The 26,428-nt window shown below is 44.2% G+C and overlaps 1 protein-coding gene across 1 annotated transcript in view; it reads left to right on the plus strand.

Moving 5' to 3' along the window:
* The first annotated feature begins 848 nt into the window (after nt 1–848).
* Nucleotides 849–26,428, plus strand: part of LOC116435036 (uncharacterized) — a 32,255-nt gene continuing 6,675 nt past the window's right edge. The window contains exons 1-4 of the mRNA XM_031994122.2: nt 849–1,275; nt 4,910–5,175; nt 17,441–17,635; nt 23,675–23,832. Of these exons, the coding sequence (XP_031849982.1) occupies nt 1,271–1,275; nt 4,910–5,175; nt 17,441–17,635; nt 23,675–23,832 (624 nt within the window). The 5' untranslated portion in view covers nt 849–1,270. The remainder of the gene's footprint in view (nt 1,276–4,909; nt 5,176–17,440; nt 17,636–23,674; nt 23,833–26,428) is intronic.

The raw sequence follows: 26,428 nt of genomic DNA on the forward strand, positions 1-26,428 counted from the left end.
ACAATTCTAAACACAATATTTCCTACAGTCGTAACTGACATACGAATTCATAATACTCTCATTAATAATTTCCAAATTTTCCTCATTTTTCCTTACTCTCTTTGCCCAGCTTACTAGCTTCAAACAAAACAATATTTACATTTCAATATTACAGTTCCTTTTCACATTGCAAATTAAAGCTGCTCTCCTATAATCTCCACACACCTCCAGTTTCCAAATAACAAAATCCTACCAGAAAATTCCATTCGCCCAAAACCAAGCTCAAAACTAAAAAAAAAAGAACAGAATCTAAACAAATTATCAAACTCCAAATCAATCCCAACCACTCACCCCCCGAAACAACAAATTACCAAAAAGCAATTCTCATCAGCCTCCCAAACACTCAAAACCAGCCAATCCCGAAAACATAAAAATCTTCATTGCAGGAACAGCGAGCAATGTCAAAAATCCAAAACGAACCAGCGACCGTGTACCAATCGCGGCAAGTAGTCGCGGTGCTCACCGGGAAGAACGTTAAGACACAAGGGAAACGCGAGCGATAAAGATAGAGGGAGGGAGGATGGTCCGGGAACCAAGACCTGGAGGGAATCCCGCGTCCCGTGGGAGAGGGGAGGGCACGGTTAGACGCGGGTCGGTTACGTTATCGACGGCCTCGAGGCGACAGCCAATCGGGGGAGCGAGCGATACCGCGTTCACCTTGTTGGCCACGCCTACCTGCCGCCGCGATTGGCGTCCGGAACCTTTTCCCGTTCGAACCCGAAGTGGTGGGGGGATGAGCGCCGAGTTGAAGGGACACGGTGGATCGGGTCCGGGCGTCGCGTTGGATCGTGCGTGCACACTCCCAAAACTATCGTCCGCGGAGACGCATTAAGCGTCCGTGACTCCGTGTGTCTTCCTCGTGCGTTCCTCATAGTTGGCCGGCGACGCGACGCCAGCTCCGTCACTGATAACCGCCATCGATGCCCGTCACCGACGGACCGAGATGCTGACCTAACCGCGCCGCGCGACCTTGAAGACCCGGAAACGAGCGAGACGCAAACCTAGTGGCCGTGGAAAGTGAACATCGAATACCCTTGGACTCGGCTGAGTGGATGGTCCCGATATGACAGTGCAGTGACCCGCTTTTTATTTGTTGTTGGTTGTTCGTTACGCGTTCTAACAACGGACGCGTCTCCCTCCGAATCGTCTGGTACCAGGAACCGAGACCCAGAGTCTCAATCACGGCACCAAAATTGAGCTGGACTTGCACCAACGAGCCGCCGGCCACTTTATGAGGTGAGTTGGACACTTTTGGACGAGTGTGTCATGGGTGGATACGGGTTTTGTGCTTTGATCGATGATGAGGAATTTTGGAGGTGTTTTTATGGAGTTTGAGGGGTTTCGAAAGTATCGTGTGTCGGGCAAGCATGGTTGAGAGTCGGCAGGAAGACAGGAGGAATCTTGCTAAGTGTTTTGATTGTAGTTTTAATTGGTTACCTGTATAGTAACTGTAATAGTACTTTGGGATAGAAATTGAAATGGAAACAGATGAGAAGTAATTAATTAGACCATTCTTTTCTATAGCATTCTTGTCTAAGACGAATCATAGTCGCGATTTATTGGGTTCTTTGGGGAGTTGGTTATTGGAATGGCCTTGAAGAGGCAAGTAAATATTGAGGATGAGAGAAACTTGAAAAGGGGTGATGTCAATTTGGAAATTGATTCAGAGTTCCTTCAAGTTTAGAAGTTTTTTTGAAATGTATGTGAATGGTAAAAAGTGTTGGAGTTGTTTGGAAATACTTTTTGCTTCGTATGTAGAAATTGTATGTTAATTGGGAGGGGTTGTTTAATGAAGACTAGGAGTTAGTACGCGAAGAAATTTAAATCCTGATGTTGGAGATATGAAATTTGTATAGTATAGTTTCTCGTGAACGAGAAACATGGTGCTTGATCTATTAAAAGTTTCAATCGAGTACTGAACATAATAAATGTTTGTTTCTTTCATTACATTTCTTTCAATATTAAATCTAAATAGTTTAACTACCATTGTCTTAAAACTACCTCAAAAAGTAAATCTTGTGATTAATCTCTGATTCTATTAATATTTTGTTGTTCAAATTACTATTTTGTGGACTTTGCTATACCCATCCTTAAAAAATCAGATGAATATGATTAGAATTATTGACACCGTCGGTGACCCACATGCCATAAATGGTTCATAATCCTTGATACATGCTTATATAAATAAACTAATAAATGTATAATATTCTGACGGACTCGTTCCGTCGCTCACAAATATACTTTTGTATACACTACTATATCAACAACGATACTCTAAAAGTATTTCGAAACTACATTGTTTATATTTGTCGATTATGAAAATCTTTTAACCTGAAGAAATAAATGGTACCTTCAGACCAGCAGGTGGTACGATTTCAAATTAACCTGTTGGTCTGTATTGTGCTACCTGTGGACACAAAAGAATCGAATGCTATTATACTAATTAAGTTGAAAGAGTATGGTGGACTATAGAAAGTAATACTTGCGAAACCACAACCTTCTTCTACCGCTCAATATTGAGTTAACCAGATCAGCATTCTATTGTTCTGGTCACAATGTTGCCCCATTGACTTGTGATCCTTGAGTGTGTCCAATATAATTATCATTTAGTCATTCAATGTCTAAATTATATACTTTAGATCCTTTTTTATACGATACAATTGTGTTCACCTGCGACAAATCAAAATTTCTTTCGAAGATTTATTGTTCCGTTAATATTGTGCCTTTAGTCTTCAAAATTCAGTGAAAAGTATGAAATTTATTTTCCAAATTTACGAGAAATTATCGTTATCTTATTTTCAAACCTTTTATCGTTTTCGTACTAACACACTCGCATAAAACTGAACATCAAACACAATGTCAATACCAAATTTATAACCCTCAATCTCAATCATTCACATTTCCAAACGATGAAAACAAACTTTCTTGTCGAAAAGTCATTTCCTTTCGACTCAAGAATCCACTTAACAGGTAGCACACTAAAAACCAAATCTCTTATACATCTAATCATCTTTATCTATCAAAAAATCCCTAAATCACTTTTCGATCAACTGAATCAAAGCCAAATCAACATATCCCCAATGTCACCGATCCCTCCAAATCACCTAGGCCCACTCCAAAACCTTTCAAAATCCAGCGAATCCCGTCGCAAATAGAGATTCCCTCGTGGAGAGCAATAAATTGCTGCGTGCGGGCACGTCGGGTCGTTCGAACCGGGACCTAAACATTCAATTAGCACTTCCTAATCCCCCGTCGCTCGTTGTCAACAGCCATTACTTCCAGCATCTTCTCTCTCTCCGTTGAGCCACCCCCGAGCACCCTTGGGCTCTCTTGTAAGCAACCACCGCTGGTGCTTCCACCCCCTCCCACCGTCTCTCCCTCTTACTCCCTCGCGCCCCTGCAACCTCGCTAACCAACGTATCTATTAATCCGAGCTGAATGACACTCGAGGGTGGCCCTGGCCGAGGGGTGGTTCTAACCCTACAAAATCGTAACTACCGCCCCCGGGTTAACTCCCTCAACCACTACAGGTTTTTTTTCTTAATGAATGCTCAAGGAGATCCGCGTGTAATTGTATTAGTTCGAGAGGAAGAGAAAGAATGAGAGAGAAAAGAAGGAAAAAGACAGACACAGAGGAAGGCAGAGAGAGAGAGAGAGCGAGATCGTAGGAGACGATGGTGAAAAGGGGATGAGAAAGAGGCAGGCAGCCCTAAACGAAGGGTGACATTTAGGGTAAAAAGACGGCGCAGAGAGAGAGGCAACGCGGCGAGATTGGTTAATGGCTTTGATACGAGGAAAGGATAAGATTAATTTGCTTGTGAATCAAAGAGCAAACGAATAAGCAATTACCAGGACCGTGAGGAGTGGCTGGCACGAGTGCCCTCGCTCGGTTCTTCTGCGTGTCGGTGGCGCACAATTAAAAGCCACCAGGCTGGAATCCCCGGGTTTTTTTATGGAAATCGTCATGAACCGGTTGAAATTCATTTTACGACGCGTTCCGCGGAATAAACTATTCTACCCGGGCGAGACGTTTAGATTTTCGGGCCGGGATAATCACGCGAGCGAATGGGAATCTTTATCGGGAGACTTTATTGGGATGCGAACCTCCCGGTGAACAGGATCGTTCCTTATTCAGGTGGAGGTGCTTTTTAATCGGTTTTACATTTTAATCGCGGTACTTTGTAAGTAACTGCTTTTCATCGAATAAAAAGATAAGGTATATTGGCAATTTATGAAGAAACGTGGATTCAAATATTGTCGATGTAATATTGAAGATGAACCAGAACATCGTTTCATTCTTTCCTCCAAACGAATGCAATTTTTATCCTTGAGTCTGATATTATCACCTCCAATTATCATAAAATAATTATACTAATAATTTTTACATCTCTTAATAAACCAACAATAATATTTCTAAATATCGAAGTCACTTAAACTTTATCATACCATCCATTTCAAATTCACAAAATCACCTTTTCATCCAATAGATCATATGCAAGATTACTCCCCTAAAATTGCACCCGTCGAAAACAATCTCGATCTCCATCTATTCATCAGAAGCCTCTTCGGTGCACTAATCGAGACGCGTTCGGAGACTAAATAACCAAGATAACGTCGTCGAGATCGTAAATCAGACGGGTACGTTTGTCTCCGACGGTCGGTCCTTCGTACCTAGTGTCAAAACAATGGACACTCCATGACGCCCTCGGGACACTGTCCCTCTTTCTCTCTCTCTCTGTCTCTCCGGCCGGATCTTGGGTCTATCCTCGGGTCACTCGGACTCGGGGTCGTCGGGTGGCTGTTTTCACGTAGGCGTGTCCCATTAACGTGCCCGTTGGGGTTACTAATTGGTGGCTGGGTTTAATTACAGAGCCGGCGGCAACATGTGCGACGGCTCCTTCACGGAGACCCTGCGCGGTATGCAGAGCATGCCGGGTACGTCGCCACCCGGTGGCGCGGGTGTCGGCCCCATGGGGGTTGGCCTCGGCAGCCCTCTCGGCCCGACCGCGAAGAAGGCGCAGGTGGAGCACATTAAGAGGCCGATGAACGCGTTTATGGTCTGGTCCCGGCTTCAGCGACGGAAGATCGCGCAGGAGAACCCGAAGATGCACAACAGCGAGATCTCCAAAAGGCTAGGTAAGTCTCTTCCGATCTCTAGTAACTATTTTATCGATTCACTATCGAATTAACACGATCAATACGCATGATTCGATTCAATCTTGTTAAGAGGGTGATGAATGATATAATTAAGCGTTGGACGTTAGTAAAGTGACTACTAAATAAATGTTGGAGGAAGTGTATGTTTGCTTGCAGTATTTTTTCGTCTAGTTTATTGTATTATGAGGATAATTAGAAGAGTTCTATATATCTCACTCATAGGGTCAGATAATTACACCATTCTCAAAGTATCAGTAATTTGAAATCATTCTATTAGGATTCAGATAATCGAATGTAACTCTGTATCTCGGAAACACGCTAAATCTTCTACAAAAGAAATCACACACACCAGAAATCCCACAAAGCGTAAGCAACAACGAATCACACTCCCCCGACTCAAAAGAACGATTCACTTCCCAAATATCTATGTCACCGCGGTAACATCGATCTCCGTGAGAAAAACAAAGAAAGGGAACGAGTCGTTCATCCTCCAAGCCCCGAAAGCAATTAGCGAATCCGGCAAACGCGAGTGGCGAACGTTGGAACGCGACACGAAAACGAAAAAAAAAAGAGGAGAGTAAAATCTTCCGACGAACAATCGTTCAAAGCTCGTCCCCTGGAAACAGCGAGTAAAGAAGAAAGAAGGAAAGTGAAAAGAAGGGATGAAGGGAGAGAAGGAACACACAGAGCGGCGTCGCCGCGAACACAGCGTTAATCGCGTTTTCGAGAATCAAACGTCGACGGTTTTTCGTTCGAACGCGCTCGCGCGCGTCGCGTCTATTCGAACGCGACAGCGGTGGCGGTAGCGGTTCCTCCCCGCGATTCATGCCTTTCAGGGTGTTTCTTGCTTTGCGCGTCGACGACGGTCCGGCGCGCGCTCGTTCGGCACACCGACGTACACGAATTATTCGTTGCCTCCACACAGACACCAGCGGCGAGGGAGTGGGTGCGAGGAGCGCGCCGGAGGAAAAGAAAAGGGGGATGATAAAGACGAACGGGGACGAAGGTATTCCGGTTGGTATTTCCGTTAAATACCCGGGAATCGACAAAGCCCAGTTCCCGCAGCTCTCCCCTCGAAGCTTCTTTATCCGTCATTTTCTTCCTCGCCTCGGTTCTTCTACCCCCATTTTTCGTTCCCCCGGCGACGGCGAATAAGGGAAGTGCCTGCTCCTCGGCAAAAATGATGCGCGCACGCTCGAACCCACCTCCCTTCGTCGCGGGATTCCACCCCCTATTCCTCCTACTCGATCTCTCTCGCTCTGCTCGGCCCTCTTCCTCCGAACCACCCATCCCTCTCCACCTCTCCGCCCCCTTTCTCTTCTACAGCTTGCACCCTTTGTCGAAGCGACACTTTTTCGTCGCTCTTTTACCGCCATATCCCCGGCGCTGCGTATATTTCTGCTTGATATACAACACCCCACCCCACGCGTCCACCCCCACCTCCATTCTTCCCATCCCGGACCTTCCAACGCGGATGGCTTGTCGGAGCATTTGCAAATTTCATCCTGCACAACCTACCCCCGCCGCTCATCGTCTGCCGAGCTTCCGCGACCCTCCCTCTTCTACCGTCGTTCGTCTCCGTGCGATCCGCCCTCCGCCACCACCGCCCGACGATCGCCGCGACGACGACGACGACGACGACGACGACGACGACGACGACAACGACGACGACGATGTAGACGACAAAAGATCCGAGGAACCGATGCGCTCTACGACGAGCACTCTCGACTCGCCCGCTGGAATCTCGCGAGGAATGCTTCGGCACGGTTTTCCTCCGTCTTTCTCTTCCTCTCTCTCTATCTTCCGCGGTTTCCGGGGAAAATGTTAACTCGTTTAACGGCTTCCGACCGCGAAGGGGACGAGGGTGTTGTACATTGTCATGTAAATGGACGTTTTGATCGGGGAACTGTTTTCGGGATTGTTCCCTTGTTCTTTCGGTTAACGCTGGGTTTCATGTTAAGGGACAAGCGGACTCGCGGAGATGTTTGTGAAAGTTGATGGAATTGAGATGTTTATAAGTGGGAGAACACTTATGGAAGATTTTTGAATACCTTTCGTGTAAATTTGAGTGAACCTCTTGTAGTTTCGTTTGTTTTGCGAATCTAATCGTTGAATATTAAGTTGATACATCGTTTTGCATAATTTATTCATGACATTTCGGAATATACGAAATGATTGAGTATTCAGAAATTTGTATTATAATCAGATTGATATTTTATGGAAATGAAAACACTTTTAAAAATATTCTTGCTAAGGTTTTTTTCGAATCTAGTTCAACCAGATCATGAAAGACAACTTATATTCTAGAAATACCAGTCCCCGTGATTTTTGCTCGATCTAATTTATGAAATTCGACGTACAGTTACGACACTTATGTAATCGAACTAGATGATACATAGAAATAGTGGCGGCTGGATATTTTAGCTCCGATAACGTTCGCGCGAGTGTAGGGAACTCCATTTTCAATGAAACTATGTAGAACCGCGGTAAACATTTTTTCCGCACAATGCAGCGACCGTATTGCTGCAGAAATCGCTTCCAGAAGTGATAAATTAGTTACTTTACGGTCGGCGAGAAGTTTATAGAGTCCTAATAACAATAAAATTCTGCGGGTAGAATCTTAGTGGACAAGGAAGCTGGATCAAGCTTTGCTGCCGGGTGATATTTCCATTCAGGAACCGTTTCGAATCCAGCTCGCCGGGTTCGTTTACTCGGGCTCGACAAACACCCATCGACTTTTAGTTGGTGAACTGTTCAGTTGGACACGTGAAACCACGCGTGTTAGATACTTGGCCGACGGAAAAGTTTGCACTCTGTTGCAAACCGTGCACGACCAAACTATATAAACGGTTGGTCAACCGCGATTGAGCACGCCTACGTGGCAAATAATTGAGTACCCCGTGTATTTCGCTGGCTATGGCTTCCTGTACCAGTGCACTCGTTGCTAATTGGACTAGAAAAGCCATTGTTACGTTTCCGTTATAGAAAAACACCGTACAAGTCACAAATATTTCCTACGATTTCATGTTTCACTGAAACGATCGCTGGAAATCATCTTTACTTCGAAATAGTAGAAATTGAAGCGTGTAAATGTAATATCATTTAAATGGTGAACCTCGAAGAAACATAATTCATCAAAATCTTAACCATCAGATCTATATCTATAAAATTTTCATAGAGAAAGAATTATCTGTTTAATGAAACTACGACTATGTAAGTAAATGTTTATGAATATTTCATAATACTTTTCGTGTTCCACGTGCTCCAAGCGTATTCGCTTTATTCAGCAGCTAACTGTAAACATTACCATGAATTTCCAACAACGAAGAAGTTCCGTTACCGCAAGAAAGTATTTATATCGTTAACGAGCGCTGGAAGCGTTAATATCGACGAGCCGGCCGGCGTATTTGCGTCGAGCAATTCTTATATTTAACCAAAGAGCCGAAGATCGTGCGACCAAATGTTCCGCGCAATTAGCCGCTCGCAGCCCGTAATTAACAGCCCAAACAGGCCGCGTCTCGCTAACAATAAGCCAAACGCATTCTCCTCGTCATCGAGCAAACAATTCCGCGCGGAACGCGCCGGCGGCGGTTCTACAGCCGCGCGTAGACGTTCCCGGTGAAACGTCGCCACGCGTGTCTGCCGTGAATTTTATGACGTCGATTAGCAGATGACGGTGTCCGTTTATCTTTCTGGCAGACGGTTCGACACGTTTCACGAGCGAAAACTGTACCGGAGCCGAGATTGAGGGTGGCATTTGGGAGCGCAGGGAAACGGTCCATTGGGAAATGGCCGAAGCTAATCTAGTTATTGGACACTCCTGTTCCCGCTTCAAAACTTTTAGATCTTCTCATTGCAAGGTGCCTTTTCTCTACTTCTCTGCGGATACTTCTTTGATTGGATGAAGAAGGGATCGTTCAAGCTTAATCACTTGGTCCCTTTGCTAAGCAATTTAGAGGATACTCATACAAGAACCGATCGGACTGGTGTTACATAATTAGCTTGAGAATTTTATGTTTCTCCACTAAACTCGCCGAAGCCACTTTATCATGAACAAGTTTCAAACAGGAATGGAAACTTGACGTTCACTCAAGGAATTAAATATTAATGAAGACAAAATAGTATTCCGCATCAACTCGCGAACGACGGCATTAATTACATCAAGATCTTCGCCGAGCCAGGCTCGATATTAAAAGCGGCAAGGGGCTAACGAGATAATCCGGGAAAAGTCGAAGCAATTTTAAACGCAGCCAGAAAGTTCCTCGATGAAGAAGAAGGGAAATCGAGTCGCTAGTGGGAACCGTAGAAAACGCTCCAAGTCCCGGCTCGACTGTGCTCGCCTCGAAGGGTTAAATAGGGTTGTCCTTCGGCGCGTGGGAGGATGAATGTTCTCTCTCTCCCTTTCTCTTCCTGTGTTTCTCTTTCCCTCCCACCCCGGTGGCCCTCTATTCGCTTCAACGTCGATGAGCGCGCAAAACCGACAAGTCGTTTCTTTAACGCACGCGAAAGAACTCGGAGGACGAAGAGAGAGGCTACGGGAACCGACAGAAATACTTCATTACGATGAAAGCTTTGCCTCCAACCTCCTCGAGTCTCCTCTACCCTTCCTTCCTATCTCCTCCCACCTTTTCACTCTCTCTCTCTCTCTTCCCCCCTCCTCTCTCTCTCTCTATCGCTCTTTCATTTACTCTTTCCCCCATCTCTCTCCTGGAAATCCTTGTTTCACCGTGTTTGTACACACCGCGCGCACCTCTCCGACTGCATCCACACCACCTTTCCCTCTTTGTCGATTTTCTTCACCACCCCTACGCGCGCATCCCCCTTTTCCTTGCTTTTTTTTTCTTCGTCCGTTACGTTAATACCTGTGTGTACGCGGATGCACGAACGCGTTTTTTCCTCGTATTGTCGTAGTGCGTAGCGTTCTTCGTGCATTTTTACCGGGCAACAATGGGTCCGGGTATTTTAGACGATGGGCGAGAAGAAGGAGAGTAAGGACGAGCGCGAAGGGGAATTACCGGGATCGATGACAGTGGGTGTACCGACCGAATCGTCGTTTCGCCTGGTTGTTCTCGCGACGAGCGCCTGAGTAATTGAGTCCGACGAGTAACACGAAGTCGAGTCGTTTTAGAATAATTTACGAGGATGGATTTAACGTGATTGTTCCGTGGCAATTGAAAAGGTTTCCGATTGGACGAATAAATTAGCGAACATATAAATTGGATATCTTCTAGAAATAAGTTGCTACAAGTGCAACAAATAACTGCTGCTACCTTAAACATTCTTAATCTCACTCATACCGAATCACCTCTTTTGCACCTGATATCTGATCTACAATTTCCATTAAAGTTTCCGTCGAACAAAGTCATCGTTCATGAAATAAAAATTCTCCTTACTTCAGAAATCATACAACAACAACTCCTCGAGCCCTCCATCCGGAAACACCGGTCCAACAATGGGCCACCGCTCAAAGGACAAGAAACATTCAATTGGTACCCCCGTTATCAGCGTCCGCGCATTAATTCCATTCACACCTGACTTCCGTTTGTCGCGGAACTTCGCGATTGTTTCCCGTCGATGGCGATACAGTTCGAAGTTCCACCCTGCGCGTCGAAAATTTTGTCGAACGCGAGGGGGTAAACATGTACGACAATTATACGCACCAGACGACGGTGTACGGGACTAGAATTTTCGGGGGTTGGCGCACGTAATCCCGAGAAAAGTGGACGTAATCGTGTCTAGGACATCGAAGAGAGGAGAGAGCTCGCGCAAGACTCGCGAAGAAAACAATTCGCGGAGGACCCCGACACTGCGATCCTATAGAATCGCGGGAACAATGGCGCCGTTGCGACAAAGGCGGGAACACAAAACGCCTGCACACAGGTACACGGCCATCCTCCACTCCCGTTTCTCCACCCTCTATCTCTGTTTCCCTCTCGCTCTCTCTTTCGCTCTCTATCTGTCTCCGCGTGATTAAAAATGATCGTCCCCGAGCAAGCTTTAAGCTCTTCAGCCTGAAAGCTCTCTCCTCCTGCATAAGCTGGATATGCTATTCCGCGAGAGACTTGTCGGGGATCGTGGACCAACGGGAACAATCTCGGCAAAGTGGCAAGAAAGTGTTCTTGAGGGGTGTTTAGATTAATTGGTGGACATATTGGACTTGTTAATTTGACTTAGCTTGATTGTTCGACTGTGGTTTTTGTAGGATTCACTATGTGTGTTAATCGAACAATTGGGATACCTTTGTGCTGCAGTTCTGGTAGGTGTTTTGGTTCGTATAGTATTTTTTTCCTGAAGAATATTGGAAAAATTGAATAGGGGATCTTCTAGCATTTTTATATGCATTGATAATTTTTATTAATTTCAGGTGCTTTTGTTATTCTGCCTGTTAACCCCTTGTCTTACAATATCGTGTCAGACTCATGGAGAATATTGCAAATAGAATTTAACAAATAGAAATATTATTTAATTTGTTTGAATACGAATTACACATTATTCCTCTGTTATTAATAATTATACCTTAGAGCTCACGTTGACATCAAATAAAACTGGAGTTTTCTCTTATTTTCAAGAAATTATTAATAACAATGTATAACCTAATTTATTTCATGGAATAAATCTTTGGTAATGTTTTCATCAATTTTCCATGAATTTTTGTACATACATTGTTATTGCAAATGAAATGGATAAATTCAATATTTTATAAAAGAAAGAATTGTTGATCTTAAGACTCACCAGGTTAGCTTCTTTTGGCGGGTCCCGTGGGTTAGGTGCATATACTTCATTACTCTTGTACGAGCATACAATTGCTTCCAATTACTTATGATAATGAAAAATACATTGCACTGTCAATAATAGTTTCCCGAAACACGTTTGATACTTCTGTTACGCAATAGTAAATGAACATGTTTGACTTAATTGAGGAGCACAAAACACTTTCCACACCGTTAGCGCCGCCACATTGGTTTAATGGTCACGTGACATACGGCGCGAACAAAAGTCAAGAGTGCGTCCCTTTGAATTCGTTTTACGTGCATTTCAATGTCTTTAACAGTTCTTTTTCTATAAAATATTAAAACTATGAATTTCAATACCAGCAAACTTTGGTATTAATAAAATTATATAAAAATTGATTAACGTCTTCGGAAAGAAGTATCTTTTCAACATGTATTATTCTTATTAAACTTCCATTGAGTTGTAACTAAAGATATTGGGAACCTTGTTCTACTCAAAATGGCTGACATCCATCAGACGATAGCAATCTTCTCTCATTAAAATGAACGAACTCGTTAACGCGTTCCTGCAGTCACATATGATCTTAGAAAACGTGAGCACATTCCACGTGACTAACTTAAGTGACTCACACCTCAAGATTAATAATAATTTCCTTGACACATGTAAAATCGCACTTGCTGATTCTTTTGCATTGTAGTGCGATAATTGGTACTCGTTAACGATGAGCACAAGATCGAATTGACAAATAGAAACATCGTGTGCCCGACTATTACACAGGATCTCTCTGCTTTGTCAACGATCCTCTCCTCTTTCTCCGAGCACAAAAAGAATTTATGGCCCGACAGAAATGTTGCAACGTATAAATTAACCGAGGAAGCTAGGTTCTCCCAACGATAGCTTTACGCGGTTTCCCGTTCCCGAAGCGAAACAATGCGACGCTTATCGACCTTAACGATCTGTTATTCAACACGAAAGACTGTTGCCAGTGTTAATGAGTCGTGCACGTTGCGGATTAATAAGCCGCGTTATTATCCGTGCAACAAAGTAATTTTTCTTGCCGCGCGAACAATCTAACTTGAACAAATTGCCTCGTTATCCGTTAACAAACGTGTATTAAGCGTATCAGCTGTATACGTATCGTCGCGTGTTTGTGAAAAATGGAAACTGTTCGGAAGTTTCTTGAATCCAGAAAAATCCAATCGGTAAGGGACTTTAACTGTAACGATATCCTAATACGGCGCCAAGAATAATCAAGAATTTAATATTGCAAAAAAAATGATATTGTAAAATTTCACAAATTACCGACATACACGCAAATCCGAACAAAACCAGTCCTCGTCAATGATTCAACACCTACAGCGACCCAACACATCAGAGTCCCCGCTGCAAGCTAATAACCTAGCCAGCTACCAGCAAGACCATCCTTTCAATTGAAGAAGCCCAAACAAACGAGCCAGGGGTCAGATATTCGCGCACAGTTTCATTCTCGTTGCACCAGAAGACACGCGGCAGAAAGGCGGTGGCGGCGGACGAAGGTAGGCGAAGGGAAACCGAGAAAAGAAGAACAGTAGCGGGGTAGTAGCAGCAGCGGGTAGTAGCCTAGTTTTGCCCGGGCGACAATGAAGACGAGTAAAAAGGAGAGGAACGAAAGAAGAATAGCATCCAGTGGGTCCGGGTAGCGGTGGACTAATAGCCGGGCTGCCTTCAGAAATAGTAATGCCGGTGCAATAGCGCGCGTCGCGGTGCTGCGGTAAAAGCCCGACCACCGCGCTCCGTGGCAATGGCTCCGTCGCCATGGCTGTCCTCGCCGGAGAGCTTCTCCCTTCCCCCACCCTCGACACCGGGCTTCGTTTCTCTCCTTCGACCCCGTCCATTAATTAACAGGCTTTGTACTTTTAAACGATGTTAAATAAACGGCATTGTCCGCCAGCGAAAGGACTGAAAAGCAGGCGGCATTGTGCTTTAAGCCCGGTCCTCATCGTCGACGTCGTCGTCGACGTCGTCGCGGGCTCTCCCCCCGCCAGGCTCTCACTCTTTCTCTCTCTTTCTCTTTCCCTCGTTCTCCGAAAGCACGGAAAGAGAAGGAAGGAGTACTGGCCGAGAATACCAACCTACTAATACCGCCGGTGCCGAGAAGCCTTTGTTCTAAACAAATACGCCGACCCACCCTCGACCGACCACCCCCTGTTTCTCCTGCCGCCACCCACTTTTCGCTTCCATCCCTTGTTCGTTCGTGGTACCTGCCTTCGGACGGTGAAGCGTGTATCGATTGGATAGGCTATAGTGTAAACAGCGTGGAAGGAAACCCCTTTCCGTGGCGGAGCTGCACGTGCGACCGGAAGTCTCGTGGATCGATTCGGCGGTTCGCGGTTCGGCCGCTGGTTGACGATTTCGTGATAGTGTTTTGGAGATTCGGCCTGGGATCGAGGGTAAAAGAATTTATGGAATGGAAGAAACACTTATTAGTGGAATTAAAAGTTACGATTTTGCTGACAATGTAACTGCTGATGGCATAGAGCTGAGTGAATGACGTAGAGAGGGATAGTCTCTTTGGTTGAAGTGCTTTGTACATGTACATCGCAGTGCTAATTCTGCAGTAGAATTTAATTTTGGAGTATTTTCTGTGGGATGGTGCAGTAATTATGAGTGTTCAATTTTGCTACTAGTATCTCCAAAGATTAAATTCCACATTTGTTGTAATTCATATTGAACCTTCATCGTCAGCAAATGATCAACTATTTCCAGATTAATCAAAGTATTAATCTATCCCGTGTAAATCCTGCCAAACACAGATGAAAGCATGTGTAATTATTTTAAAGGGCATCTTCAAAGCACCGCGCAGCATTAATTTTCAAGTGCAAGCGTATTGTAAATACTCGGAACAAGGATTAAGAATGGTCCGACACCACTCGCCTGGTCTCGAATGCGTTATCAGCGTCCCGCATTGTCCCGGAAGACAAAAATCTCGGATGTTTCCTCTCTTTTTCTCGCTGGTGTTCCTCGAACGTGCATTGTATACCACCACGTGCACGTATTGTTTAGCCCGCTCTCTCCTTTCTTCCCTCTCTTTCCCTGTGTGTGCTCCACTATGCCGAGCAACTCTTTCCATTGTTGCTGCCTGCTGTCAGCAACAATAACGAGGAGAGTAAAAGATCCATCGGGCAACGTGAATCCCATCCTCCCTACCGCCTACCGTATCTGCTCCGGTGCGCCTCGAATTTCCGGTAGTGTATCTCCTCTCTGTATCGAGGAACTTTCATCCCCCTTGAGCGATTCCTCGACAGACCCGCTTCTCTCTCTCTCTCTCCCCCTGTGCCCGCTGGAACGTGCTCGTTCTTGATATTACTCCTTGGCCTCGATTCTCTTTTCTTCCACCAGGCATCCACGTTACCCCCTTTTGTCTACGGACTTTTCATTTTAACTGAATATTCGATTCCTTGTTTCCCTTCGCGACGAGATTACGTGACGAGGAAGGCTGGACATTAATTGCATAAAAAGAAACATTTGCAGTACGAATTTTTTTCGCGAGAAATCCAGTGCAATATAACTATTACAATAAGAAATGATGTAAATCGTGCAACTTATCGGGGTTTGAAGAATGTTTATAAATATATTTTTATATAATACAAAGTAATACATGAAAAACTGAAGAAACTAGTTATTTCGAAATATAAAGACAATATTAAATATTTAAACGATTTACTTTTAGTCTTTAATCGATCCAAAGACTTCCACGAGCATCAACAGCCCTGTTACTAAACTGCGGAACACAACCGGCGCAATGATCAGAAATTTCCAAAGCAAAGAGAAGGCACGGTTAACCAACATGACGCTGTGTTCCCAGCGAACGATGTTCGCGTTGAAACTATTTTCCAGCCGCGTAAGGGCGGAGACGGCGGAAAAGGGAGTCGTTCCCCCGAAACAAGCAATGTTTTCGCGGCAAAATGCTTCCGCGTTCTCTCCCCCTCTCTCTCTCTTTCCACTTTGACGTTGTTGTTCCTTCAGCGGTAACGGGTCGATTGTTTCGCCGAGAATTAATTACCACTTGTTGTCGGGGTGCTAGCTGTAGCTGCGCGGACAAAGCGCGAAGCGCTTGCATCCTGGAAACGGAGCCCTGAATCAAACGAGAAACGCCGCGACGCCGACGTCGACGCCGCGCGAAGTCCGTTCTCCGCGGTTGCAACGACCGAAACAAAGGGCAACCCGGGTCGCGCCCAACTCGCTGGATAACAATGCAAGCCGATGTCGAGACGCTGGCGTCTTTCGACCGTCGATCTTTGATCTCGCCCGTGGGCGGAGAACGCTGTGACTCTGATTGGATGACGGTTACGGATACGATTCCGCGTGAAAATTCTTTGACAATGTTCCAGCAATTTCATTTTTCACCTTCTCCGTCAATCGTAAGCTTATTGCTGGACTGTTAATCTTTATGCGAGTTTAACGTTTCAAGAATGTAATTAGAAAAATAGAATTACGATGGAAAATAGTTTTTCCTAAAAGATACTATAGAAAATTACACGTTTGATATTTTATATATTTTCTAATATTACATCCGATCCGTAGAATTTCGGGCTTTGAAATTTCCCATGAACGCATAAAAATCGGCAGTCTAGTTATTACTGTAGAAACAGCCAACTTTCATTCATCTCGGGCAACTATTATCCTCCCTATTGATATTCGATTTAATTGGAACTTGTAAAATCGATTCTGGAATATAATTGACGGCATTCAATCTTTTCGCCAAATGTAAATACGACCGCCATTGAGAACAATCGTCTTGGATGATACAAAACGGCACGGTGGACGTAGTCGAACGTCGGGGAAACGAAAATGCAATTTTCCGCGCGGACAATCGTCAACGAGGCGGATTTAAATGAGGCGCGATTACGGCCTCGTCGATAATTCAGCCATAACGGCTGGCACTGCCGGGCGGCACACAACACGGCCGTTTCGCCGGGTAAACACAGCATCCAAATGCCTTTTATAGTCATTGATCGAGCGCGTGATCCAAGTGCCTATCGTTCGTTTACAAACTGCTTTATTCGGCCCGCAAATACGCCGCCCGGGTGAGAGCTCGATATTGGGGCTGCCGTTTCTTCTATTAGTCCGCTGCAAATTGTTGGGACATGAAATTATAATTAAGCGCTTTGTTTATTAAATTGAAAACGTAAAAGTCATTCTACGTACGAGAAATCTTGTTATAACCTCTTGCCCTGTCATTTCTTTCTCGATTATGATCGATGTAACTACTTTGTCTTGAATACTTCATCGAAAAGAAGGAAGACTTCTAAACATATTCTTTGTCTAGGTGTTTCTTCTATGACAGGAGAATAATATTTCATTTAAACTAGAAGGGATTCCATTTAAGGGCGTGATCCATTTAACACGATATTACGATGCATATGGTTAAATTTTTATTTGTTTCTTACCACATCTTATTCATTTTTATTCGAATGTAAATTGAACCTTAGGTCTAAATGTTTTACTTATCAACATGGATTGATTGTTTCAGGAGCTGAATGGAAGCTCCTAACGGAGGATGAGAAACGGCCGTTCATCGATCAAGCAAAGAGGTTACGTGCACAGCACATGAAGGAACATCCCGATTACAAATACAGGCCAAGAAGAAAGCCGAAAACTTTGCGGAAGGAAGGCTACCCTTATAGCATCCCGTACCCCAGTCTGCCTGTGGACGCGATTCGAGCTGGTAAGTCGGTCGTTTCGTTGAATAAAATTATTACTGCAACTTCGAAACTCTCTTACCATCCACTGGAAACCTTACTGTAACTACCGGTACTTTTGATAAATCAGGAAAATGTTCGGAAGCTTTCGGCTTTCATTCGAAGACATATAATTAATATAATGTACCTATCTACGTTATACGTGCTCGAATTCTTGTTCTCCGAATCATACAGACGCCAAATATTATTTTATACGTAGCTTTTCGACTTTCAATTAGTGCAATTAAAGAAGTAGTAATTTTCTAATAAAAGAATTAATAAATAATATTTATTTCAATAAGAATTTAAAATTCTTCAATTCGAAACATAGAAAGCGTGTAGCTATCATATCTTTCATAAAAAAACTTCTCTTATCGATTAGTGATTGAAAAAAATGATAACAATTTCTTAACCCTTTGACTATTAGTACTCTATCATTATCCATGTCAAATTTACATATCCAAACTTCAAAGTTTCAGTCAAAGAATTTAATTCTATAAACAATAAATATCACGAAATAATTTTCATATTTCCTGATATTCAAAAATCTACATCTAATTTACGTTTCTATAAAAAACATTTCTAATGCTTCTAACAATGCCCGTCCGTTAAAGGCTGCTTCCAGAGCGACTAGTCCCGACCGTTTTATATTATGATAGCGGTGAAACAATGCGATCACGGTACGAAAAGACAAGGCGGGATCGATCTCCTCGCGGATCCAAAGGAACTGGCGGTGTGTTGCGACGGTCGCGGGGGAGTACAATGGGGGAAAGAACAGTTCGTCTGGTAGGGCTCTGATATTCTTATCTTTTCGGCTCGCGTTTCAGCCGCATTGTTGCCGGCGATGCCTCCGGGATTCCTGGTCGGAAGTCTTATAATAGCGATTTCTTCGAGGTTCGCCCGACTCTCGTTTCCTCTGCCATTTTCTCCAGCGTCTCGTTAATGGTTCACGCGTTCGCCCGTTTCGGGTCAAAGACACCTACCGCCGCCTCTCCACCGCGGTGCTCTTATTATCGCGGCCACCGATATGCACTTGGACAAACACTCCAGCCAGACGGACACTTGCCTTTGAACTGCGATCATCGATGATATCATCTTTGGTCAGTTTTCGCTGTGCAAACGGCAATAACCATTTCTTCTTATATCGCTGTTTGTAACAGCTGACAAAGATCATCCTAGATACTCGTGTACATCGAACGTTACATTAACCTGGCAATGTTAGCACAAGGTTTCCTAGAGCACACTTTATTAACTCGAAAATCGAGGGAAAGGAAGTTCGTTCGTTTCATAATTTTAATTCTTTGATTTACAATAGCCATTCGGCCAGACGCGCGGTAAAGGTTTCAAAAATTGAATTTAATAAAGGTACAGGTAGGAAATAATATTTTACGCTCGCGAACCTTCGAGCTGGAGTTTCTTTACCTAATTTAATAAACTACTAAACTTAGGGTCAGCTTGAAAACAGTTTTTAGCCGCGTCACGCCTCTCGCGGCGAGCCGATGTAAAACTCGGTCCACGGTACATATGTATATCGGTTCTTCCCCTCGTTCTTTCCTTTTTTACAAGTGAGCCGCATATTGTTTGTGTAATAAAGACGTGTAATAATAATACCATGGGAGTAGCTGTCGCTGGCAATGAGCGTGTCCCGCTCCGATTTCAGCAAGGGCTTTTTCCCCCGTGAACGCTTTCGTATAAAAAGAATCAGCATAAATCTGAGGTATCGTTGATCGTATCGGAATAAACACGCACCGGCAGATCATTTTATTATAATTCCATGAAACCTGTAGAAACGAGTGTCTCCAAGCAGCTCGTAACTTGTCCCGTATCCGCGTGAACGCGTTCACGGGCACACTTCGTGTCGGGGATATCCACGGTTCATTCATAAACCCCGGCCGATCCGTACTATAACCGAACAAAATTATTAATTCCGGCAACGACCCGATTAAAGCCGGAATTTATCTCGTCGCCCACGCGACACCTCGGAAAGTGATCGGTAATCCCCGATTTATCGGTCGTATTCCGCGTCTTCCCTCCTTATCCCTTTTTTCTCCCCTTCGCTCCCTCCATTATTTTCCTTCCCACTTCGTTCTCCACCTTCCTGCTCCCCCCACTTTTTCTTTTTCTCCCCGGGTTACGATACTTTGTCCCGCCATTTCCTCGGACGGCAGAAATTTTAAAACAACACGGTGAAAGATTCCTTTTTTACCCCGAAAGTTCCTCGAGGGTCTTCCTCCGTGATCTTGAAATCGAGTTATATAGTCGGACGTTCTCGTCGAATAACAAAAAGATTTCGTGTGTCGTGCTTCGTTAACGTCAATCTAATTCGCCTTGCCATTTTACTGGACGTCTATCTCGAAAGCCATGATGTAAAGGACACTTGGATCGGGAATTGAACGTTTCTTCGCGCCGTACGTCAATATTAATCTGTTTTATCTCGCTTGTTCGCCGCGTTGATTGTCTTTAAACCTGCCCGATTACCGGAGTAGCCGCCCGTTTAGATCCGAAAGACGTGATAAGGGAATCGGCTACCGATTCCGCTCCTCCATTCTTGTTCGCCTCTCCGACGTGCTACATAAACCCTGTTTTTTTCATTTTCTCCGGCCGACCGGCCGGCCGGCCGGCCGTTGGCGGACACGTCCCCGCACAGTGGCACGCGCATAAGACAAGTGCGTGGGTGGTTGGGATAAATTATCGGCTTAGGCTGGAATTTCTGACCGCGGTTTCCGCTCGTGCAGATAGCGACTTAAGCACGTAAGTTAAGGGGGAACACGCCGTTTCTACTTTTGGTCGTGTTTCTACTCTCCGTCCCTCCCTCGGGCGCGATAAACATTGACTCCTGCATAGCGATTCTACGCGGTCTCGTAAAATCGATTCCCTTTTCCCACGTTCCCTATCGCCGATCGAACTATAAGCTACGGCGACCGTTGACTTCCCAATTTTTTTTTCTTTTCCGTAGGATTTAATGTTCGTTTTTGGAAATAAGAGGAACCCACGATTCTTCGATGATATCCTTCCACGCGATTTATCTTTGACTAGACGGATGGATAATTCTGTTACTTGGACACTTTGACTGCCGCGTCATCTAAATTCGTGTGTTTCCATTTTTTATATGATCTTAATTTTCTTAGTGACGTGTCGAGCGAATCGAATTTATAGGATGTATGAGATATAAGAAAGAGCAATTGTTATGAAGGATCTTGACTTCTTAGTTTCTGTTTAAACAATGGAATTTTGTGGAACTTTATTATTTATTAATCTTAGATTAATCAATCGATTATTACATTACTGATGGTTCATTAAACTGATGTTTCCGGTTAGTAGGTACTAAAAAGTTTTTAAAAGTTTACAGATTTGGAAAGTTACCAAAAAGATGCCCTAGTAGTCAATGTACTTTCTTTGCTTAGAAGTGAATGTATAATTAAAAGACCCTAATTTTATTGATCGAATCGTAAATCAAGCGGTAAAAGAAACGCGGCATAAACTGATAAATTTAGCAGTGGTAAGGGGATGAAGCGATCACGCGACGGCTCCCGCGTTTATTTTCAAAAACACGGGTCAAAAGTTATCAAGACGATCGGGCCTCGAAGGGCTTGGAATAAATCGTCGAATAATTCCCTTTGGCGCGGAAGGGCAGCGCTTCGTGCGGACGATTCATTGCTCTTATGCACGCGAGAGCATAAACATGTCGCTGGCTCATTATTTATCGAATTGTCTTAGCAGCCGACCCGCTATTACCAGCAAGACGTCCTATAATTGCGCTCCGGGTAATTCGACGGAAGTATATAGCCACACTTACCGTATTATAAATAACCATAATTATTAAACGATAGTTGAATCGTTCACACGCCAAGGTTCTAACTCCATTTTTCTAATATTTCCAAATTTCAACGCTAAAACACTTAATTCTTAAATTCTTCTCTCTCTACGTCAAATTCTTCTATTCCCCATTTTATCAAAGATTAGTTTTTTAATAAATAAATCCTGCATTTATGTGAAATTTCGACGCGAGTCCCAAAGCACCTTTTAGAAAACACTTTCCTATGATCTATTAAGAAGCCCATTTGATTACTTCAGAAGACTAAGCATCGCGAATTACATTCGCCTTTAATTACACAATCCGGGGCGTGCCAGACGATTTCGATCGGTGTACCTTATCTCGAATTCGCCGTAAAGTTTCCCCGCGGAATCAGTGGAACAGATGTTCGATGAATCGGGTCCTCCTCGCTTACACACGCGCGAGTGTCTACCCCATCGACGGTTTACACAGATTTGTTTGACGTTCCGGCCACCCCATTGTCTTCATTGTTTCCCGCCTCATACCGGATTACGTAATTTTGAATTTCTCCGCGGCGCGGCGGCGCAGCGCGTCGAGTCAAAGAAAAACGGGAGGGTGGAACAATCGCGCGGAATTATGATCGTGAATAGCTGATGGCGGCGAGAAACGGGGCGGAAGGGTAAGGGACGCCGACCGGCGAATATTCGATGCATGAAATTTCCATTTGCCTGTCACGTGGGAACAAATAGTTCGCGCGAAATCGATGCCGCGACCAGAATGCCTCGATTCCGACAAATTTATCAAGATCCGCGGCGAATTTCGTTTTTCATCCGGCGAGCCTTGCTTTTTCCATCGTGACGCCGCATCTCTTCGAAGCGCCGAACGACGAAATTTGAAATTCAAATGATCAAATTTGTTAGCCATTAAAAATACCTATTTTCAGATCGATTTAACAAGACTCAGCTTTCTTACGTAAAAATTAGCATTTCGTTGTTAGAAGTTACTAACTGTTTCTTCATCTAACTGTTCTAAATTTCTTGTGAAGTTCAAATGTTAAATCCAATGATGGATACTTGGCAGTTTTCAATGTCGTGTTTACATTCGTAATTATCCAGAAGCAATCGGTACAGAAAACTTGCACAGCAGAATCTACATAACTTACGAAACGATTCAAGATGGACGTTACTAGCGTCGAAACACGAAAACCGAGGTGAATGAGAAATTAATGTGACGTTCATCCATTTTTCGCCACCTATTAATTTTCTTAATCCCGTGTAGCCAAGCTGGAGGAATGCCAGTTACAAAATTGCGACTAATACGCGCGTGAATTCATCGTTGCCGATCATAAATCTCGCCGCCAATCATCCCCGGCCTTCTTCCCGGGGATCTCATAGCGCGGGCAGGATCGAGCGACGTTTCTTCGTCACCGTAGAGATTCACGTCGCCCCGACAATGGATCGTTCGTTGCTATAGGTATTCTTTCGCCGCGTTTCCGTCGTTCGACGACGATGATCGATAAGCTCGCCGCTCTTATACGTCGTGCAACGGAGCCCTTCGATATTAATCTCGACGAAAATGCGCGCTTGTTCGGTTAATCATTGGCATTGTCGATCGAGAGCCTTGAGATCGAAGATGAAGGAACGGCTGCGATCGTTGAATTAGATTACTGTCGAACCGCCACGCGTTTTAGGGAAGGATCGCCTTTTTGTCTCGCGGATTTGAAATCTGAAGCGAGAATATTCGAATTGTTGGATGGTAACATAAATTCGTTCGGACATATCGAACGCTATTTTTGTTGTCTTAACTTTAGATGTCAGTGAAACAATGTTGAACTGTTGAATTGAGCAGAGATAACTTCTTATTCATTATATTATAAACATTTTCAATAAGTCGCAATTAAATGCTCAGAATTAAAACACGATATTACTAACAATTGAACTTGTCACTAATATTTTTCTAGTAAACCTCCTACTTAAGTAAATCTGAGTATACTTTTACCTGAACGAGGGTTTCAATTCGGATTCGGAGAGAAACCAATAGCGTTTAATATACGATGCACTTGTGCAGTTGTGCAGAGTAATGTATGCAAGCTGGAACTGTACGGAAATTCATGTTCACCATTGAAACCTTCGTTAAACCCAGGAGTACGGGGTGGGAATGAGTTTTATGTTTCTCCGAATGATGTTGAAATTCTCAAACTGTGCAATAAATTGCGAAATTGTCTCATGGCTTTTCAAACGGCCTGTTGCAGGAATGGCAGGCGGTATGGGACAAGCTGGAATGGGCTCGTACTATGGGCCCGCGGCTGCTTACGGTTCACTATCGGCGGCTAGCATGGCCGCGGCGGCGGCTGCGGCTGCCCAACAGTCTGCGGCGGCGATGTCCGCAGGCCTCGCGGCACCTGCTCAGGTGAGTCTACCTTTCTTGTAAATAAATACCGCTCAGAAGTCTTAATTTGATTTATTAGCCAGTAGCACCAACTGGCGAAGTCTCTTTAGCAAGAAAATTATTGCAGCGAAAAAATTCTTTTCATCCAATTGAGTTGAAAGATATCTCAACTACTTTAGCTGGACTTGCTGATCGAACAGAAATAGTCCAATTTGTCTGCTTGATCTACTTTTAACAATAGCTTCACTTTCGTACGTTTTCCTTCAGTTTCAAATGAATTAAAGGCACAACTTTGCTGTTATTATACATTTCATCAATTTCTGAAAAAATTCAAAGCAAAAATTCACAATTATTGGACACTTTAGTGATAGATTTTCCTTTTCAGTGTTCCTCTTCAATTTTATAAAAGTTAAAAGCAAAAGTTTGCCGTTATTAAGCTTCTTTCTATGAACCAATATATTTTTGAGTGTCTTTCTACCGAGAGAAGTTGCCGCTGTCACATTTTTCCATTGGAAAAATGGGAAACTTGAATCACATCGCGCAATGTCGAAACGTCCATGCCACGATTTCCGATCGCTGGTTTGCGGCGCGAAGTGAAACGAATCGTGACACGAGTTTCCGCAAGACACGCTGCGATGGACTCCTCCCCGCGAATAAACGGCGAGACCGGACTGATAATGGTTCAGAAGGTTGCGACAACGCGGATGGAGTTGCGGGGAATTTTAATTGCGCATTGTTACGGGGAACGCCTGTTTTCGTTTATCACGCGGCCGAATTCTGCGCACGTCGCGTTTTCGCTGGTTGCAGTTGGCACGCTCGTTTGAACAATCGAAGTGTGCAACGTGGAAAATGTGGAAATGGCCTGGGGTTCCCGTTGAATGATAATGTTCTAAAGAATTCACGAAACTTTTTATAGAACATCTGTTTAAAACAAACGAAAAGAAAATTTCCAAATTTGTTAAAATTATTAAAAGACTGAGACTTTTCGTATTTATATACCTATAGAAATATCAATTCGTTCACTCGACTCGGTAATATATCACTTTATTTTAGAATTGAATGTTTTAAACATATTCTGAATGTTCTTTTGTGTCTTGTAGTCATCTATTTATATAATGATTCCGCATCAATGCCAAGTCTCGCTTTCTAAATTCTCCAGGTTCGTTATAGAAACTTCTAGCGCGGTTTCTCGTGACAGAAAGATTGAAGCAGATTAAGAAAACTGTTTCGCAAATAATTACACGATCGAGTGAACAAGGAGACATCAATTTCACTCTCGTGAAGTTACCCTTTTCACGGTGGAGACAGAACAATGATTCTTGGGACAACAATGCGCGATTCAATTAGAGGATATAGTCGAACCGCCGGGAGGGGTAGGAGGGTTCGACGATTGCGATTTGTCAGACACGAAAAATGCGTAAGACACGCTCGTATGGGGAGCAGCGTTATCGAGATGCAGGCGGAAAAGAGCCACCCACGCGGTTATTTCTCCGGTGTCCCTATTCAGCGGAATTTGACATCGAGAGACCCGATCGGGGAATCTCGAGATTTATCGTTGTATTCAGCGGCCTCGCCGGGGCCGATCCGCCCCGAGTAAAATTTTATTAATCTCCTTCGGAATAGATAAACGAATTTTCATTCTTCATCCGGTGTCCCGAAAAATATACCTTAAATACGAGGTCCTCTTGCGAAAGGCGATATTTCAATATTCTTCGAGTCAGTTCGAATCTCTAGTATATATCCTTCTCCGAACATTCCGTAGAATGTATTTTGAAAAATCTATAACAATAGAAAAACGATTTAACCCTTTCTTATCGAATTTCTAAAATCCTTCTTGAAACGTCTCTATTAAATATTCCATTGCAACCGTACCGACATTCTTGTTAAAAAATTCACCAAAAATCCCAGCGAAACATTCCCCAATCTTCCCCAATCACCGGACAAAACCCAAGTTCCCGATCCGACAGAGTCAGCATTCATACCGTTGGGACGCGAAATCGAACAGAAATAAAAAGGAGCTGTTCAGCCGCGTTACATCACCGAATCGCGACCAGCCGCCGAGCAAAAAAAGATAACCGAGCGAAATTGCTCGTCGATCGGATGTCGATCTCCGGACTCGAAACAGTCTGCTGGCTAGATCGTCTGCTGGGTCCGAATGAAACCGAGCGAACTAGTCGGGCAGGAGCGAGAGAGGGTGGTTGTAAAGAGGGAAAGGGAGAAGGAGGCTGGGGAAAAAGAGAGGGAATGAAAGAGGGAGATAGATCGCTGATGAGAAGCAGCAGGAGCAGCGAGAGAGGATATAGGAAGAGGAGAAAGAAGAGGAGAACGATGCGGAGGACGAGCGTAGGTACGTTTCATTCGTTGTCGCAACAAAGGGGCCCCCGGGTGGCTTCGCAAACAGAAACCGGAGACCGTGGTCTGTGTATGAATTTCCGCAGCTGGGTACGGGAGACAAACAGATAGCTAGTTATTTCTGCATTCAACGGCTGAATGGCCGACGCGTCTGGAACGACGCACCGGCGCGATACAGCCCCGACTATTATTGGCGAACCGGCGAGCACGAGCGAAGAATTCCAGCATGCGTCGCTGTTATCGTCCCTTGGACGAAACGACGGCG

Source organism: Nomia melanderi, chromosome 4 (assembly GCF_051020985.1).
Source record: "Nomia melanderi isolate GNS246 chromosome 4, iyNomMela1, whole genome shotgun sequence".
NCBI classification, from domain to species: domain Eukaryota; kingdom Metazoa; phylum Arthropoda; class Insecta; order Hymenoptera; family Halictidae; genus Nomia; species Nomia melanderi.